Below are 20,418 nucleotides of genomic sequence, written 5' to 3'. Positions count from 1 at the left end.
AATGGATGAGGATGCTGTGCTTGATCATGTCAAAGGTGCAGAGAGCTTGAAGAGCAATAATGCACCATGGTCATAGTGACAGAGAATGTCATTCATGACTTTGTTTATGGCCATGGTACACACATAGCGACACATATGTAATGAACCGTTACGTATGCCCTGCCACAGGACACCATTGCTAATATGTCCTTACTACACAGTATAAATGCACACGAGGCCCATACTTGAGAGAAGGTCACTCTGTGACCAGCTACCTTTATTACCAAGACCTCAAGAGAGTGAAGGTGGGTGGAGCTTCCCCTTTTATACCTGAAAGTCCAGGTTAGGAGTGTCCCCCACAAGTTCGCCCCCCTGTGGTCAATGTTCTCAAGGTGTACAACTTAGGTCAGCTTATACATGGGTTACAATGATAGTTGAATACATGACAATTGCCAATTTTTAAACCAGAAAAGAGAAGGCACATTTACAGCAACTGAGGCTCTTCTGAACAAGGCTCCATTGCTGTGAGTCAGCCACAGTGCCACCTAGTGGCCGATAACTGCAGGTGATTGATCCCACAAGACCAAGGGTCCGAAATCGCCCTGCGCCCCGGTTGGGGGCAGTAACCCGCTGGGGCCGGGGCTTCCTGCGCCCGGTGCAGAAGTCCCGCCTCGGGCCGCTGAATTTGGCTTACCGCCCCTCGAGGGAAGCGGAGCGTGATCTCACGTGCTCCATTTCCTCTAGAGGCGGGTCCTGGGCTGATGCTGGGGCGGGGGGGGGGGGGGCTGCGGTGCTTTGCGGCTGCTTCGCGTAGCACTGACGTGCTTCAACGTCCCTGCCCTTCGCTTAAAGGCTGCACGACGGTGGCCCGGAGCACGCAAAAACGGACGTAGGGAAGCCGACCCGAGAGTCGTCCAAAACAAAGCGAGATGGGGGCGTTGGCGACTTCCCCTTCAACCTCCGCCCCGCGAGCGGATGTCGGGTCGGGAAGCTGGTGTTGACATCCACTCCCGCCAGCCTCGGAGGCTGTGGGGCAATTTCTCCCGCAGGGCGGAGAAGGGTCGCAGCACACTGTGATGATGCCATCCCTGGTTGAATGGCGGCCCGGGACACTAACAGCGGGGCGCTGCACTGCCATGGCAGCGTCTCCACAAGTTCCCCAGGAGCCAGTAGCACCCCTGCACTCCCCCTCCCACCCGCCCCCCCATCCCCACCCGCCCTCCCCCAGGAAAAAGGAGACATTTCACCCGATAAGCCTTACTTCAATTTCTTCTAACATCAGCAGCTTCAAGGAATGAGCTTTTATGTTAATTCGACACTCTTCTATTTCAACCAGATGCTCTTCCATTTTCAATATCTTATAAGCAACTGTAATAGAAAAAGTCAAAAGAAAAAATTCTTAGGGTGTTATAGGTTAACCAGTTTTATGTTTCCAATAATATTTACAGGTAATTCCCAATAATATGATGACAAACACCACAGCTTTGTATGGATACAGCCATATTGGTTCGCAAAACACAGGACCAACAAAGTAGGAAATGTGTTCACTTTGGATGCAATCCTCATCATCATAGACAGTCCCTCGAAGCGAGGATGACTTGCTTCCACGCCAAAAAGGGATGAGTTCACAGGAGTTTCAATGAAGGACCTAATATTCCGTATTTTTAACCAATAAGGGAAATAAGGGAATTAAGGGTTATGGGGAGCGGGCGGGTAAGTGGAGCTGAGTCCACGGCCAGATCAGCCATGATCTTGTTGAATGGCGGAGTAGGCTCGAGGGGCTAGATGGCCTACTCCTGTTCCTAATTCTTATGTTCTTTTGTTCTTATCCCGAATTACATCTTGAAGGGTGGAAGATGCCTGTGCGTGGATTTTTTTTAACGTGGGGTGGCCGTTGCACACCAAGCCACCACACGGGCTCGACAGAGCTGGGTCTTGGTCCAGTGGCAAGGATCGGTCCTGGCCTGCAAGACCATCAGCAGGCCGGGGCCATTAGAGGGAGCAGCGTACGGCAACCCGGCCCGGAAAATGCAATCACACTGCAGCTGGGAGACATTCTCTGGAGGTTTTGCACATGATTTATAAATGCATGGTATAATATTCATTACATTTCTTAGTGGCACATACTGGAGGGACGTACAGAAAGGGTAACGCAGTGCTCAGTGTATTGTAAGGCCGTCGAGTTTGGAGATCTTTAGCGGTAGAACTTTGGATCTTGTTGCTCTCCTTTTACGAGGGTCAATTTCGGGGAGCAACGCCCTGCCCCTGATCAGTGCCAAGGGTATGGGTACCGGCTCACTTTCATAGCTGGTTGCTCAGGCACCTGTGGCGGCCACCAGCAGCGAGCCCCCTACATGTGTAAATGAGGGGCCTCACAAATAAATTGGTCAGAGAGGAGCAGAGCAGGTTCCGGGCCGGTCCGCTCACCGGAGGTTAAGCTTTAAGCCTTCCTGTGCCCCCCCCCCCCCCCACTCCCTGGCTCCACAGCAGGCCCGAGGACCACTGCCTGTCCACGAGCGGACCCTCTCCCTCTGTCCATCCACTCCTCTCCCAGGCCGCACCTTGGGGCTGCTGCCGGCAAAGCGGTCGGCCAGAAATTAAAACCGTTACAACGGGATAGCACGACAAGTGCCGGCAAGGTGCTCAAATTATTAGAATGAGGCCCGAGGCCCAATTCGTGGCGAGCCATCAAAGGTCGGGGTGCACACCACTGGTTACGTGCCCAAAAAAACAGGCCGTAACTAATTTTTTTACCCCTTAATCTTTTCTGTCAAACAGGAACACAAAATATAACTGAAACTGACTCAAACACTGGGGCCAAAATTTAGTCCCGCCAGAAAGCTGCCGCTTTTTTAAAGTGTTTTTGCCACCGTTTCGGAAGAGGAGCCCTCTTTCGTGAATTTCACCTCTTTTTTTTCCAATCGGCCAGGAAGTTGGTCACAAAGGGGGCGGAAGTGTGGCGGTAAGTGCTGGTGAGGGGAGGGCGGATGTAGAGGTGGGACAGTTTCGCCGCCCCGGTCACTCAGCAGCGGAGCGGCGGTGACATCATTGCGCGTCTGCGTCACCGCGTCTCTCGCCTCCGTTAAAGGGGAGAGAATCGGTCATCAGTCGCCATCGGACACTGGGCCACCCAGCGAGGGCTTTGGCCGGGCCCAGCGGCCTGGCACCCAAGAGGGGGTGCCAGGGTTGCCTGTTGGCGGCCCGGCCGAACCCGAGGGGCACAACGGTCTGGCCGGCATGGAAGTCAGGCGGCAACAAAAAAAAAAATGGCGGCCGCGGCATTGGGCCCTCGCCTTTAATGGCCGCCGCACAGTCAGGGCAGAGAGAGAGAGAGAGAGAGAGAGAGAGCAGACAAGGTGCACCGAGAGAAAAAGCTGTCGGGGGCACCGCTCGGCGGCAAGATAATTTTGCGCGCTAAGTTTTGCGGGAGGAGGGGGGTCCCGGCGGTACGCGCGCTGATGGCCGGTCGGCAGCCGTGGATCGGAAGCAGGGACCGTCAGAAAACCCCCCCTCCCCCCCGAGCTGAATTTAGCTTGCGGCGACCATTCGACTAGAAATCGGTGGCCACTCGACTCTGCCGCATGGCCGCCGCAAATGGGCGGTAACGGGCCTTATTGGGGAGCTGAATTTCGACCCCACTGTATCCAGCAAAAATGTTCCCGCTAATTTTTTTTTGACCCACGTGGCCCCTTTAATGGGCTGCGCGGGCCATTCAAAATTTTGCCCAAGCGTGGTTTTCAATTCAAAGGCCGGCCTACCACCGCACAGGATCTGCAGAGCGCTGCGCGGCTGCAGTTTAAAGGGAAAGTTGCCCATCATTCTCGCAACAACAACAACAACTTCTATTTATATAGCACATTTAATGTAGTAAAATGTCCCAAAGCACTTCACAGAAGTGTTACAAGACAAAGATTTGACACCGTGGCACACAAGGAGAAATTAGGGCAGGTGACCAAAAGCTTGGTCAAAGAGGTAGGTTTTAAGGAGCATCTTAAAGGAGGATAGAGAGGCGGAGAGGTTTCGGCAGGGAGTTCCAGAGCTTAGGGCCTAGGCAACAGGAGGCACGGCCACCGATGGTTGAGCGATTATAATCAGGGATGCTCAAGAGGGCAGAATTAGAGGGGGTTGTGGGGCTGGAGGAGATTACTGCAATAGGGAGGGGTGAGGCCATGGAGGGATTTTAAAACAAGGATGAGAATTTTGAAATCGCTTATCCGATGAGGGTTTCAGCAGCGGATGAGCTGAGGCAAGGGCGGAGACGGGCGATGTTACGGAGGTGGAAATAGGTGGCCTTAGTTATGCTGCGGTTGTCTGGTCGGAAGCTCATTTCGGGATCAAATTCAGGGTCCAGGTTGCGAACAGTCTGGTTCAGCCTCAGACCGAAGTTGGGGAGAGGGATGGAGTCAGTGGCTGGGGAACGGAGATTGTGGCGGGGACCGAAAACAATGGCTTCAGTCTTCCCAATATTTAATTGGAGAAAATTTCTGCTCATCCAGAACTGGATGTTGGACGAGCAGTCTGACAATTTAGAGGCCGAGGAGGGGTCGAGAGAAGTGGCAGAGAGGTAGAGCTGGGTGTCATCAGCGTACCTGTGGAAACTGATGCTTTGTTTTCAGATGGTGTCGCCAAGGGGGCAGCATGTAGATGGGGAATAGGAGGGGGCCGAGGATAGATCCTTGGGGGGACACCAGAGGTAACGATGCGGGGGCGGGAAGAGAAGCTGTTACAGGTAATTCTCTGGCTACGATTAGAGAGATAAGAATGGAACCAGGCGAGTGCAGTTCCACCCAAATGGACGACGGTGGAGAGGTGTTGGGGGAAGATGGGAGTCGTCCAATGCGTCAAAGGCTGCAGACAAGTTGAGAAGGATGGGAAGGGATAAGTTTATCTTTGTTGCAGTCACAAAAGACGTCATTTGTGACTTTGATGAGAGCCGTGTTGGTACTGTGGCAGGGGCAGAAACCTGATTGGAGGGACTCAAACATGGAGTTACGGGAAAGGTGGGCTCGGATTTGGGAAGCGACAACATGTTCCAGGACTTGAGAGGAAAGGGAGGTTGGAGGTGCGATGGTAGTTTGCAAGGACGGAGGGGTCAAGGGTTGTTTTTTGAAGAGAGGGGTAATGACGGCAGATTTGAAGGGGAGGGGGACAGTGCCTGGGGAGAGAAAACCGTTAACAATGTCGGTTAACATGGGAGCCAGAAAAGGAAAGTTGGGTAGTCAGCAGTTTGGTGGGAATAGGGTCGAGGGAGCAGGAAGTGGGTCTCATGGATAAGATGAACGTGGAGAGGTCACGAGGGGAGATTGGAGAGAAACTGCAGAAAGATGGAAGTTCAGGGCTAGGATCGGGGGGAACCTTAGGGGAGGTTTAGCCCAGCATTCTAGTGCTTACAGGTATATCCAGCCCAACAGAAACCAGTGCAGGGAACCATTCAGTATTTAAAACCAATAATCTTTTAACTTTGTTCACTGGGATCCTAATACAAGTAGCACAGGTAGACATTCAGTACCAACTGATCCCGTTTCCACTTTCTTACTGATGATGGATTGCGTCTTACCTGCTTCATCGTCGAACGTAATCAGCGCACATCCCCCTCTAACTGGATACCGAATGAACGGCTGTACGTCAAATTTGACTTCTTGCTTGTAATCTTCCAGTACATTGCCAGTAAAAATCCATTGTTTCCGAGGCATACAGGAAGAAATCTGCAGAGATTTCAAGAAAGCCAGAAAGTGAATGTGACTGGCATGGGTAACAAATAAGTAACATTTGTGTAAACATATGTTAGCATTAAGATGTGGACTGTAGACTATTAAGACATACTGTCCGATATTCAATGGTTACTACTGGCCAGACTGTTGTTAGTAGAGTATCTGTCGGAAGTATTATCCACAAGGACAGTCCCACTATATAAAACGGTTATTCATTTTAGACAAGGTGTTGCATGAGTAACACTCCCTCTCGACAATTCCTTCCCTCCAAACTATTTCACCACAAAACCCACGCTCAATCTTCCACTCAGGAACTTCCCTCTGGACTATTCCTACAATATCCTTTTTCCTTCCCATTGTCGCAAGTCGCCAGTCACAGGATAGCCAAACAAGCTGCTCACAGGCCTCTGCCAGTGCTGCTAAGAGGTAATCCTTTGGCAGATGGGACCCTCTCTTACCACTTTGAACCCATCAGTCTTCGGCATTCTAATGGTTATGTTTATCCCAGGCCCAACAAAACAAAGTGTAGGCAACAATTCCGTTAATATTTGAACTCTGGTCACTGGGATCCTAATAGCAGCACACGTACCAGATCCTCGCTTGATGCTTTCCCATGATGGCACAGCCAGTGTTAGAATCTTCCCATGTGAGGAGATTGGGAATATCGGCGTACATTAGATTTTGCAGAAATGCTGGTATGGAAGGAGGCCATTCGTGATGGTGCTCATTCCCTCACCAGAGCTATCTGCTAATCCCATTTCTTCATTCTTTGATGCAGTCCATTCCTCTTCATTCACAGTAGTTTAATGCAAATGATCTGATGATTAATTTTTTTTATGTGCTGAATTACCATTTGGCTGTTATTTATGTTGCTTAATTCAAATTATTGGACAATTCACTATGGATTTCCGGCTTGTTGCTGCCTCTGTTTTCACCCCGGAGAGGCGGCAATGGCGGTGGTGAGCTCTTCCGAGCGGGCAGCCAGCTTCCAGCGTCCCGCCAGGGTTTTCGGGGCTGGTTTCGGCGGGGTCGTGGAGCATTATCGCCCGGAAGAGGCGTGCCAGTGTGCCATGCCCCTGGTTGTGACACCGGCTCGATTTTTGGTTCCCGCCCGATCCGTATCACTCCGTAGAACGCCCTGGTGGGACCGCCTGTGAAAGTAGGCGGTTGGGAATTGTAGCGGCTGCAGTGAGCGACCTCAGGTAAGTGTGATTGTTTTTTTTTTGTGATTTATGATGTGGTGGCATGAGTTATTTATTGGGAATGTTTTTGGTGGGTTTTTTTCATGGTTTTTCTCTCCCCAGGCCTCTCTTAGAGCGCTCTGGGGGCCGGATTTTCGCATGCTCAGCCAGCCTAGTGCCCGAAGCGAGGTATGCAACGCCTCCCTTAGCGCTGCGTCCCACACTCAGGACCCAGCTGATGAATGTTACTGACTGAGGCGCAAACTGTTTACTGCCCCGTCGTCATTACCGCCCCGAAATGAGCAAAGCCAAAAATCCAGCCCGCCTCCCTCAACAAATTCAACTCATCAGGAGTAGACTATCTTCTTCATCTAATTCTTCTTAAACGCTGTGAACGACTTGGCTTCAATCGTTACCTGTGGTAAAGAATTCCAAATTCTAATAATCATTTTTGTGAAAAAACAAATCTGCCCCTTTAAACTTATTAGTTTATTTTTTGACCCCTTGCTACTGAATCTTTTCAAGATTTAGCTCACAGTTCGGAACACTTCGATTAGATCCTTTTTGATCTTCTATTCTTCTCTGAATCGGGCCCAACTCTAGCACTGTAGCTCTGTGACATAGAAACATAGAAAATAGGTGTACGAGTAGGCCATTCGGCCCTTCGAGCCTGCACCGCCATTCAATGAGTTCATGGCTGAACAACAGCAGACACTCCAGGCAACCGCATATGCCACTTTGCAATTGACTCTAAAGAGGTGTGTTTGATGACTCATCACTTATCTCCTCCCCCTCCAGGAATATGTGTGCATTAGCAGGTGATCCCTATGGTGTGATTGTCTTTTTGGGAATAGCCTGCTGGATTTAGATTCAGGTTCCTCACCTCGACACTTGAAAATTTTCAACTCGGTTCAATAGGAATGAGTTGGCATGGGAGAACAAGAGCTTTTCAACATGGAAGCAACTAACGTTAGGTCTGGAGAGCTCAATGGCGCAGCATTATCATCATCATCATAGGCAGTCCCTCGGAATCGAGGAAGACTTGCTTAACATGAGTTCTTAGGTGGCTGAACAGTCCCTGATGTTCCAGGTCCCGAGCTTCATGTTAGAGGAGTGGAAGATGAGTTCTTTTAACGTAGGGTGGTCGTTGCACACCGCACAGGCTTAGCATATTTATACAGGCTCTGGCAGCTATTCATCAGCATGCAACTCCTCGAATGCAGTCTCCAGCAGAGCGATGTCGAGGCACATTAACCCAAGTGAGCCAGCACAGCACAACTGATTCTGAACATTAAACGAAAGCGATCCCAGATTACAATCGCTTCTGGCTTGTTTCCTCTCAAGCCTATGAACACCCGACAGGATAATATTGCTACCTTACCTTGAGCTGCTTCTCTAGCTCTGCTTCTTCATCTTCGAGCTTTGCTAACTCCTCCTTCATATCACCCTGCTTCTTGAAAATAGCATCGTTCTCCTTCACCGCTTCATCCATTTGTTGCTACAGAAGAACACACACATAGATCGATAAAAACGCTGAAATCATCGGGATTGTTTGCAGCACCAGGCACGTGCTAGTAATGAGCTCAAAAATCATGTTTTTCCCTTATGTAGTGCGCATTCTAACCAAGAGCTACGTATGGTGGAGACCTCCAAACAGACTGATCTTATGTTTTCTGCAAACTGAGTTTGAAAGTAACAAGTATAAGGGTTCTGAGAGTAATCCCAATAATACGTCGCCCCAACCCTTAGAGACAACACCGAGGTAGATGTTCCAATCGTAAGATCAGCAAGTGAAAGCTTCAAAATTTTTTAAAATTTCATTTAAAAAGCATATTGGCTTAGAAATGACTGTTGATGGTATTTACAGACAAGCATTTAACACACATACACATGAACAAATGAAAATGACAGGCAAGAAAAGACCAGTTGGCCCATCAAGCCTGTCTCACATACACGATGGCCAGAGCATCATGACCAGACACTTCTTATTTATCGCTCCAAACGTTTGCACAGTTTCGAACACTTCTATTGGATCCACCCTCCCCCCAACCCCTGCAGTCATGCAATACCCTGAGAAAGGCAAAGAAAAACAGAAAAACCCAGGGCCAATAAAGGGGAAAAAACCTCTGGAGAATTCCCCTCTGAACCCCTCAGGCAATGGAAAGAAGTCCAGGAGATCACATGGACTACACATTCGTTATCTGCTAATCCTTCTATATGACGCCATCTCTGACTCAGTTCCCTCTTGAATGCGTGCAGGGAGTCAGCACTCACTGCAACAGCTGTAGCAGTAGCAATATTTTGATGAGGTATTAACCCATTTAAAAAAACACAAGTTATCGCCTCCCAAGAAAATAAGGTACAGAAGAATATCATTGGAATACAAGCATTTGTAGGTAATGTAGTCAACAGTCATTTCTAGCTTATTTTTTTTTCGATGAATATTCAAGGCGAAGGCCACTGTTTGGCTTCATACTTCATTATTCATTTACATATTGCTGCATGCAAGTGAGGGAATATGACATCACTGTGTACCGATGTTACCTTATTTCCTATCCACTAAACTCCCCAATTAGTGTGCTCACTGACCTACATTGGGTCCCAGTTAAGCAACGCCCCGATTAAAAAATTCTCATCCTTGTTTTCAAATCCCTCCATGGCCTAGCCCCTCACTATCTCTCTGTAACCTCCTCCAGCCCCACTCCCCTCCGAGATCTCTGTGCTCCTCCAATTCTAGCCTCTTGCACACTCCTGAATCGCTCCACCATTGGCGGCTGTGCTAAGGACGTAAGCTCTGGAACTCGCCCACCCCCCACCCCCCAAACCTCTCTGCTTCTCTGCCTCTCTTTCGTCCTTTATGACACTCCTTAAAACTTACCTCTTTGACCAAACACCTGTTCTAATATTCCTTTATGTGGCTCGGTATCAAATTTTGTTTGATAATGCTTCTGTGAAAGAGGATGTTTTACTATGTTAAAGGCGCCAAATAAATGCAAGTTGTTGTTGTAAGCATCCAGGCAAAAATGCTCACTTTAGTTTATTTTTAAAAAACAGATCTTCTTGCTGCTTCGCCAACATAAATGATTCACTCACAAGTCCACCACGTGAATGTTCGTGATTCATGCGGAAAGTTCCCACGTTATTGTGTCCTGATCATTAATACAGCTTGTGCAAATCACAGGACTCACAGGTGAATCACACAAGTTGGAAACTTTATTGCTTCAGTAGTTTAAAAATTAAACTGACATGGTTTTCATGGTTCCCATAAAATGTAAACAGTCATAAATAAAAATAAATCCAAACCACAAAATTGCCAACCTGAAATTTTAAATGCTGCATTTGTTTTTCAAATTTCTCATCCTCGATTCCTTGTTGAAATCTTCCAATCCGGCTGTTATAATCTTCTACCATCTTTTCTAGTTCAAACTTTGCTTTTTCCAACTCAGCCTTGTCCTTTAGCATAGCATTACAATAGTCCTGGTAAGACATAAAAAGACCATTTATTACATAACTCCACCATCAACGTGTTGCCTCAATTGGATTGGAAAATTGTAAATGTCACTCCATTATTTAAGAAAGGAGGGAGAGAGAAACCAGGGAACTGCAATGCTTACCTTGCTCTTTTTTTAAAATCTGGCATTGGACCATGACTTAAATATTCTGTCAAACACACTTTATAGTTACTGAGCTGCCTTTCAGACTTAACAACCCCTTCTAGTTCGGTCTTCCCCCAATTATTATTGAGCTTCAGAATCCAAGATGGAGTTAAATGTAGTCCTTACTACTAGGGGGATCAAGGGGTATGGCAAGAAAGCAGGAATGGGGTACTGAAGTTGCATGTTCAGCCATGAACTCATTGAATGGCGGTGCAGCCTCGAAGGGCCAAATGGCCTACTCCTGCACCTATTTTCTATGTTTCTATGGAATTCACCGTAAGAAAAATATTAAAAAGTAGAATTCAAGCTCCATCCTCTTTAATTACCCCCCTCCCCCACACCCCCATAATTATTCCTGTCAGAATACATGTCGCTTTATGTAACACAAAAACATAAGAAATAGGGACAGGAGTAGGCCATACAGCCCCTTGAGCCTGCTCCATCATTCAATAAGATCATGGCTGATCTTTTATCTCCACTTCACTTTCCCACCCTGTCCCCATATCCCTTGATTCCTTTAGTGTCCAAAAATCTATCGACCTCAGCCTTGAATACACTCAACGACTGAGCATACACAGCCCTCCAGGGTAGAGAATTCCAAAGATTCACCACCCTCTGAGTGAAAAAATGTCTCCTCATCTCAGTCCTAAATGGCCGACCCCTTATCATGAGACTGTGCCCCCATGTTCTAGACTCCCCAGCCAGAGGACGTGTCCTCCCTGCTTCTACCGTCAAGAAGCTATGTAAGAATTTCATACGTTTCAATAAGATCACTTCTTATTTTTCTAAACTCAAGCGAATACAGGCCCATTCTACTCAATCTCTTCTCATAGGACAACCCTCTCATCCCAGGAATCACTCTGGTAAACCTTAGTTTTACCCCTCTAAGGTGAGTATAGCCTTCCTTCGGTAAAGAGAGAAAACTGTGCATAGTACTCCAGGTGTGGTCTCACCAAAGCCCTCTATAATTGCATCAAGACTTTGTTACTCTTATACTCCAACCCTTTTGCAATAAAGGCTAACATACATTTGCCTTCCTACTTGTTTGCTGCACCCTCATGTTAACTTTCTGTGATTCGTAACGACATTATAAATGCACTTGTGAAATTGCATTTGTGGGTTTCACTAGAGACACTGAACACAAGAGATCTCAATCACATTTACAAGGCTGCAACACTCAGAGAAATTCCTACCATGACGATTAAAAAATGCAAACTTTTATTTTCAAATTTTACTTTAAGCTTACCTTCTGATTTGCTATTTCTCGTCTGATGTGTTTCAACTGTGAGGCCTCATCCTGCAACGGGTTCTGGCGACTATTGAGGAGGCCCTGTAAAAAGAAACAGACACACATGAAGGGTTCCATTTGAAACATTAATCTCTTACAAAACTCTCAGTTTGGCTTAGTTGGTCGCACTCTAACCCCTGCTTTAGAGGTTTATAAGTTCAAGTCTCACTATAGACTTGGCCTTCAAATTAGGCTGTTATTGCTATGCAGTACTGAGGCAGTGAGTGCTACATTGTCAGACGAGTTATCTTTTGCATATTACATTAAATTGAAGCTCTTATCTGCTCAGGTGGATGTAATGTAAAAGATTCCAAGTTACATTTATAAAACAAAAACAATCTGCAGATTCAAAATCTGATTCTCCTTCAGAAGGTTGTGGGTTCAAGTCCCATTCCAGGGACCCGGAGGTTTGAGGGGCATTATGTCGTTAGCGCCACGCCTCATGCTTAGCGCCCCAGACCTGGCGCACGCTCGGCGATGACATCATTGCCGTGTGCGCTGACCTCTCTCACCACAACGCGTCAACCCCATTGCACCCCGCGAGTGAAAGTGTCATGCAGGCAGCAAGAATGGCACCGGTCGATGTCACCACCAGCTCGCGGGGTCGGACAGCCGCTGCCGAGGCGCCCCTTAAAGGGGAGGCCGCGGGCCGCCATATTTTTCTGTCAGCCGACTCAGCCTGAAAATAGCGGCCCTCGCCTCGACCGGCCAACCATCCTGCAGGCCGGCACTCCGCTATGGGTGCCAGGCTGTTGTCCTGGTCGAGGTGTCCCTGGTGTCCCGGTGGCAGCCGCCAAAGGGTGCGCAGTGGCCCTCTCCTTTAATTAAAGTGGAGAGGAGTTTTGCCGCATCAGAGCTACAGCGCTGATGTTGCCGGCGGGGGCACTGAGCTCGAGCGTGGAGCTGAACTCCGTGCCGCGCGACCGCCCTCCACGGACACGGAGCACCTCCGATAGCGCTCCACCTCCGTTGGGGGGGGGGGGGGGCGGAAGGGCTGAATTCCGCGCCGGGGGAGGAACTTCTGGGCGGGGTGATAAATGTCCCGGCCCCGGAAGGTTACCGGCTCCAAACTTCGTCCTCTCTGTTTCTTCGCAAATGTGTTTGGCAAACGTGTTTTCCCTTTGAAAACACAATGGGCTGGAATTTGCGGTCGGGATGACAGCGAGCTGGCAGCGTTGTCCGGCATTCCACTTTTGAAACCGACCGCAACATTGGGATTTGGCACAGGCGGAATCCCTGAAGTTACGGTCTGTCATTGACAGTTCCAAAACAGGCTGCGCTATGCACCCCCCCCATCCCCACCCCCCACAGAGCTGGCAAGCTGTGTAATCATCCCAAATCGGGGAACATAAGAACATTTAATACGAGCATGGCTGCTCCGATCATGGACTCAGCTCCACTTCCCCGCCCGCTCCCCATAACCCCTTATCCCCTTATCGTTTAAGAAACTGTCTATTTCTGTCTTAAATTTATTCAATGTCCCAGCTTCCACAGCTCTCCGAGGCAGGGATTTCCACAGATTTACAAGCCTCTGAGAAAATAAATTTTTCCTCATCTCAATTTTAAATGGGCGGCCCCTTATTCTGAGATTATGCCCCCTAGTTCTAGTCTTCCTTATCAGTGGAAACATCCTCTCTGCATCCACCATGTCAAGCCCCCTCATAATTTATACGTTTCGATAAGATCACCTCTCATTCTTCTGAATTCCAATGAGTAGAAGCCCAACCTACTCAACTTTTCCTCATAAGTCAAACCCCTCATCTCCGGAATCAACTGAGTGAACCTTCTCTGAACTGCCTCCAAAGCAAGTATATCCTTTCGTAAATATGGAAACCAAAACTGCACGCAGTATTCCTGGTGTGGCCTCACCAATACCCTGTACAGTTGTAGCAAGACTTCCCTGCGTTTATACTGTCAAAAATTTCAGCTCTTCCGCAGTGAGTAGGCTGTTAAATTCCCCACTAAAAGTTAGACTCAAAGGAGCTAGGTGTAACTGTGGTTTTACTGCGTTATTAGTGCTAAACAAACGTAAGGGCCTGGAAAACTCATTTTAATTTTGTGTAGTGTCAAATTTGTCCATTTTAATAAATATAAAAATGTTAAAGAATTTTTTTTAAATTACATTTTTTTTAAGTTTGTCCATCTTTATTTCAGGTTTGTCTTTTCCTCATGTGAGAGCCCCAATCTTTGTTTTGCCCTCCCTAACATTTTTTTAAAAGCTGTAATTTTAAGCGCTTACTTATGTCCTTGTTTGCTGTCTGTGAGAATTCTGTGTTTTGATTGGTTTCTCAGACAGCCCGTTGACGTCACAGCAGCTCACACTATGGGATTCCCACTATACTTCGTTGATTTGAATTGAGTGTCAGAAAACTCGAAGTTCTTGACATGGGGATCGCGAGATCCTTGTGCGGAGCATACTTCAGGGCCAACAGCAAACGCCTTTGCTTTGTTGCCAACTGCAAATTTCGGGCCAACATTATCAGGTTAATCAAAATGGAATCCATCACTTGAAGGTGATCCCTGGTCTGCGCTGAATTACTGCGACAAGTTTTGGATACTGCATCTGAGGAAAGAGATATTGGCCTTGGAAAGGGTACAGCGCAGATTCACTAGAATGGTACCAGGGCATAAAGGGTTAAAATATGAGGATACACTGCATAAACTTGGTTCTTATTCCCTTGCGGGTAGAAACTCGAGGGATGATCTAATCAAGGTGTTTAAAATAATAAAGGGGTAGATAAGGTGAAACTATTTCCTCTGGTGAGGGGACCCTGAGCAAAAGGGCATAATCCCAAAACCAGAGCGAGGTCATTAGGAGTGAAATCAGGAAATACTTTTTCACACAAAGGGCAGTGGAAATCTGGAACTCGCTCCCTCTAAAATACTGGGTCAACTGAAATGTTCAAGACTGAAATTGATAAGATTTTTGTCAGGTCAGGGGAACAAGGGATATGGAGCAACGCAGGGTAAATGGAGTCGTGGAACAGATCCGCCATGACCTCATTGAATGGCGGAACAGACTCGAAGGGCTGAATGGCCTACTCCTGCCCCTATGTTCTTTTGTCACTGTGACAAAAATCATGGGCGGTTCACCTGTTGCGTCTATGCATGCTCAGTCACTCCAGAGAAAAATGGGTTTATCAGACATTTGTACTCAGGAAAGTAATGTCCCTTTCACTATAGCACACAGTTGTTTTATTTAAACTATTGACTCACCTGTTCGAAACTGGCATGTGTGGATTCCATGATGAAATTTATGCAGCCTCAAGATTGTAAACCTGTTACAAAAATATAAAGTTTCACATTAAATTTCTCCAGGAAATAATCAATGATCTGAGTATAGACCATGGATTATATTTTGCTCTGTCTGTTATTGTTGGGACGTTTTATTATGTAAAAGGCGCTATATAAGTTGTTGTTGTGAAAAAGTGGGTATAGGAATAAAGCAGGTTATCCACTTTACAGACACACTGATATTTATGCCAGCATTAGCACAGGATACCTGATGTTTTTCTCCCTCACAATCACCCCCCCCATTTTCTCCTCCCCTTTCCGAAGGACCCTTTGTTGGAGTACAGCTGCATGTGAGCCAGCAACCGTTGATACCTCCCCTCACATGTCATTCTTCACCTGTGATTCTCTTTTGCTTCCTTGTCTGTGGGCACTGAGGCCAAATACAGCTAACTCATCAGAGACCATGGATCAAACTTGGGTCCATCCTAGGCCTTATGGCTTAGTATCACACCACAGACTGAGCCACTGTGGGAACTCTGGCCTGTGCAATGAAATCTCATCATTGATACTGCCCCAGGTCTCTGATTCATCCAAAACTTCCACAGCAGTAACTCTTGTGGCTGCTTGGTTATTTGAAATTGTCAGTGATTAGCAGATTCTACACAAATGGCAGCGACCAGTTTTTGTCACATGAGTGGAGATTTGAAGTATTCTAATTCAGGCTGCTTGAGCCTGATAACTGTACCAGTGTTTGGAAGACCTGAGCAACAAGGACTTTATCGATCCCCCTATAACCACGTTTTGCAAGTTCCTAGGCAGACAGCTGCGTAATACTTAATCAAAGCAAAGACTCCAGGAGAAGAAGGCATCTCTGTGAAATGCAATGGATGTTGATAGACTATCGTTTCAGCCAGACGGTTGGAAAATTACACAGCCGCTTCTATTAATTAATCAAATATTAATCTTGATTTTAAAACCTCATTTGTATCTTGCACTACTTAATATTAATCAGGCTTTGAATTTACAATTTTTTTTTATCAGGATAAACTTGGCTTCCAAATGACTCATCTGTGAGCAGGTAGGACTGGAAAGGTTCAGCAGAGATTATGGTATTTAAGACCTCATTTAAAAAGCTACATTTTGTTCTCCATAAACACAGGACACAAGGACTATTGCACAGTACCAGTAATTCCTATTATATTCAAACATAAGGAAAGCACTGCACACTGTACTATGCACAGAAACATTGGCAATGCAACTGATGCCAAATAACTTTACCATAATGTGAACACTTTTGCCCCCACAGTATTGACGGTATCATCTCCACCAAGTAGACAATGTCTCATGGTAATGGCATCATGCCATGTGGTTTTACAAAAAGCCAGATGGCTGGGAGATATTTTTTATACTGTGATATATGTGATCAAAGGGAATAAGAAAAGAAATACTGAATGTACACCAGTGATAACATTGGCAATTACTGACAGGGCTCAACTAGTTTGTTCATTTTCTTTTGACAGACATTTCTCCTCCTCCTCTTCCCTACTTTTTATATAAAATGAGCTTATCCTAACCCAAATTGGATGATGTTTTTTAAAATGCGTTCATGGGATGTGGGCCAGGCCGGCATTTATTGCCTATCCACAACTGCCCTTTGAGAAGGTGGTGGTGAGCCGCCATTTTGAACCGCTGCAGTCCGTGTGGTGAAGGTGCTCCCACAGTGCTGTTAGGGAGGGTGGTCCAGGATTGTGACCCAGCGACGATGAAGGAACGGCCGATATATTTCCAAGTCGGGATGGTGTGTGACTGGGAGGGGAACGTGGAGGTGGTGGTGTTCCCATGCGCCTGCTGCCCTTGTCCTTCTCGGTGGCAGAGGTCGTGGGTTTGGGAGGTGGAATAGAGGAGGGAGGAGGGGGAAATAGAGGAGGGGGGAATAGAGGAGAGAGGAGGGGGGATAGAGGAGGGGAATCGAGATGGGGGGAATAGAGGAGAAGGCGGAATATAGGAGAGGGACTGGGAGATTTTTAAAAACTTTACCGTGTTTTTTTTACACTTTAACGAGAATTTACCAATTTAACAATGAAATACAAAGGAGAACACAAGCTAAAGATCGCCTTCTGTATAAAAACACAGAAATATGATACTTTATAACTAATTTTCAAATGCATGTTACAAAATAATGTAACCAAAGTCAGCACTTTCACTTTCGATTCTTTGGAAAAGCAATTAAAACTATCATCGCTTCGCATTAGCTTTTCCCCAAAATAAAATTCGCCAATTTACTACACAACACAAAGCCCGCCAAGATGTAAAATGAAAAGAGTTAATTATCTTTTCAAATAACGAGTGTGGAACTGGAACGATGTCCCTTAAGCTTCCGTATTTTTCTCGCTATTGCGTTCTGAATCAATAAAATACACGAAATACAAAAGAAAATCAACATTTCTGCCATCACTATAAATGAGTGGAGGGGAGAGAGGACCCCGAAATCTTACCCGAAAACCAGCTGTGGGTATGTGACAGAGCAACAACGCGGCCAGTTCCGGGCTCCAGTTCTTCATGTAACTACGTACATTACAGAAAAGTGAAACTCACCAACTCCTTGGGTTGTTCACTGCAACAACAATCCAGGAGTCCACCGCAAGGGCAAAGCACATCACCTCGGCATATCAAAGCGGGCCACAATTCAATGCCCGACAAACTTTCACATATAAAGGGTTGCTGATGTTACACCATCTCTGTAATCATTATTAGATTCAGTAATAATAACTCCTCATAATCCCCTCAATGTCACTTACTGTGTTTAAAGCCAGGAAGGGTTTAGCGAGACAGAGAAGCTGAAAGGTCGATAGCCAAAGGATACACATTCAAGTTTGAAGTGGAGCTATCGAGCTCTGTTAAATTTAAAAGGTTAACATAGAAACATAGAAAATGGGTGCAGGAGCAGGCCATTCGGCCCTTCGAGCCTGCACCACCATTCAATATGATCATGGCTGATCATGCAACTTCAGTACCCCACTCCTGCCTTCTCTCCATACCCCCTGATCCCTTTAGCCGCAAGGGCCACATCTAACTCCCTTTTGAATATATCCAACGAACTGGACTCAACAACTTTCTGTGGTAGAGAATTCCACAGGTTAACAACTCTCTGAGTGAAGAAGTTTCTCCTCATCTCAGTCCTAAATGGCCTACCCTTATCCTTAGACTGTGACCCCTGGTTCTGGACTTCCTCAACATCGGGAACATTCTTCCTGCATCTAACCTGTCCAATCCCGTCAGAATTTTATATGCTTCTATGAGATCCCCTCTCATTCACCACCACCCAGTTTAGTGTCATCTGCAAACTTGGAGATATTACACTCAATTCCTTCATCTAAATCATTAATGTATACTGTAAAGAGCTGGGGTCCCAGCACTGAGCCCTGCAGCACTCCACTAGTCACTGCCTGCCATTCTGAAAAGGACAAAGAGTGTTAAAAACACAAGCCTGAAGGCTCTGAGTCTCACTGCGAGGAGCATTCGTAATAAGATGGATGAATTAACTGCGCAGATAGCTGTTAACTGAGGAAGGACGTTCTTACTATTGACCTAATCGGAGGAAGGATGTTCTTGCTGTTGGGGGAGTGCAGCGAGGGTTCACCGGACTGATTCCCCGGATGGCGGGACTGGCGTGTGGGGAGAGACTGGATCGACTGGGCCTTTATACACTGGAGTTTGGAGGGGTGATAGGGGATCTCATAGAAACTTGTGGTATTCTGAAGGGACTGGACAGATTAGATGTGGGAAGATTGTTCTCGATGATTGGGAAGTCCAGAGCCAGGGGACACAGTCTTAGGATAAGTGGTAGGCCATTTAGGACTGAGATGAGGAGAAACTTCTTCACTCAGAGAGTTGTTAACCTGTGGAATTCCCTACCGCAGAGAGTTGTTGATGCCAGTTCATTGGATATATTCAAGAGGGAGTTAGATATTGCCCTTGCAGCTAAAGGAATCGAGGGGTATGGAGAGAAAGCAGGAAAGGGGTTCTGAGGGAATGATCAGCCATGATCTTATTGAATGGTGGTGTAGGCTCGAAGGGCCGAATGGCCTATTCCTGCATCTATTTTCTATGTTTCTATGTTTCTATTCTTCTAAATTCCAGTGAATATAAGCCTAGTCAATCCAGTCTTTCTTCATATGTCAGTCCTGCCATCCCGGGAATCAGTCTGGTGAACTTTCTTCGCTGCACTCCCTCAATAGCAAGAACGTCCTTCCTCAGATTAGGAGACCAAAACTGTACCCATTAAGAATGGACCTCGGAATTAAAACGAGCTGACATCGGCTGTTGTAGTGGTCAACTTTGTAAGGGTGTTTATAGGGAACTAACATATCGGAATGATTAATTGTTACAAGCTGTGTAACCTGAGGACAATTGCAGGAGGCCAAACTGTGGAACCACAGGAAGCCCAGAGGGGCAGTTAAACAGGGCAAGGGGTCAAAAGTGACACAATGGTAAAACTCCATCTGGTGAAGGCAAGAGAGATAAGATAACATTCCAATGTGCTAATGAACTTTTGGGACACAGCGAGGTTTCTGGAAAAATACTGGAGATAGGTGTGGTCAGGATTGTGTCTTTACTTTGAGTGACAAGGGGTTTGACCATTCAAATCAATGTGTGTCTCATGTATTGAATGTCCGGCCATTATAGGCCGAGGAACTGTATAAAAACCCTGTGTTTTCTTTGTTCAGGGAGAGCAAGTGAGGACAACTCAGCAACAGGTTGACTGCAGACTTGACCCTCCCTTGCAAGAAATTAAAGACTACTTGAAGCTTCGAATCCAGACCCTGGTGTTGAGTGTTAATTTTAAATACCCCACTACAAAGGTGATTGACAAAAGATCCAGAGGCGATGTGAGGGAAACCTTTTTTACGCAAGGAGTTTTTAGGATTTGCAATGCATTGCCTCATAGGGTGGTGGATACAGATTCAATAGCAGCCTTCGAAAGGGAATTGGTGATTACTTGAAGGAGAACAAATTGCAGGGGTATGAGGAAAGAGCAGGGGGAGTGGGATTAACGGGATTGCTCTTCAAAAGAGCTGGCCAAATGGTCTCCTTCTGTGCTGTACTATTCTATGATTCTCTGAAGTAGGGATCTCACACTTCAAAAAGGCTGGTATTTTTTTTACATTGCCTAGGTATAAATGATTTCTCCATCGCACCAAAATACATTAGCTACCTTGTAATCATTTAATAAAAGGCATGTAGACATCTACCCTTGCATCATCTGCAGTTCAATGACAGAGGATGGGACGACCTTGGATCTGGCCTGGAGGCGGCAGACGTTAAAACAGATTCCCATCTGTACGCTTGCATCTGCGCACACTCGGAGG

The 20,418-nt window shown here is 46.6% G+C and overlaps 1 protein-coding gene across 1 annotated transcript in view; it reads right to left on the bottom strand.

Annotated features, from left to right (window-relative positions):
• Nucleotides 1-17,628, bottom strand: part of ifi35 (interferon-induced protein 35) — a 35,703-nt gene extending 18,075 nt beyond the window's left edge. Inside the window, exons 1-7 of the mRNA XM_070864363.1 lie at nt 17,545-17,628; nt 15,032-15,093; nt 11,774-11,857; nt 10,190-10,348; nt 8,253-8,369; nt 5,537-5,684; nt 1,241-1,347 (exon numbers count right to left, since the gene is read on the bottom strand). Of these exons, the coding sequence (XP_070720464.1) occupies nt 1,241-1,347; nt 5,537-5,684; nt 8,253-8,369; nt 10,190-10,348; nt 11,774-11,857; nt 15,032-15,061 (645 nt within the window). The 5' untranslated portion in view covers nt 15,062-15,093; nt 17,545-17,628. The remainder of the gene's footprint in view (nt 1-1,240; nt 1,348-5,536; nt 5,685-8,252; nt 8,370-10,189; nt 10,349-11,773; nt 11,858-15,031; nt 15,094-17,544) is intronic.
• Between the last annotated feature and the right edge of the window lie 2,790 nt (nt 17,629-20,418).

The sequence above is a fragment of the Pristiophorus japonicus genome, chromosome 21 (genome assembly GCF_044704955.1).
Source record: "Pristiophorus japonicus isolate sPriJap1 chromosome 21, sPriJap1.hap1, whole genome shotgun sequence".
In the NCBI taxonomy this organism is placed as follows: Eukaryota; Metazoa; Chordata; class Chondrichthyes; family Pristiophoridae; genus Pristiophorus; species Pristiophorus japonicus.
This window is presented reverse-complemented; position numbering and strand designations above follow the sequence as displayed.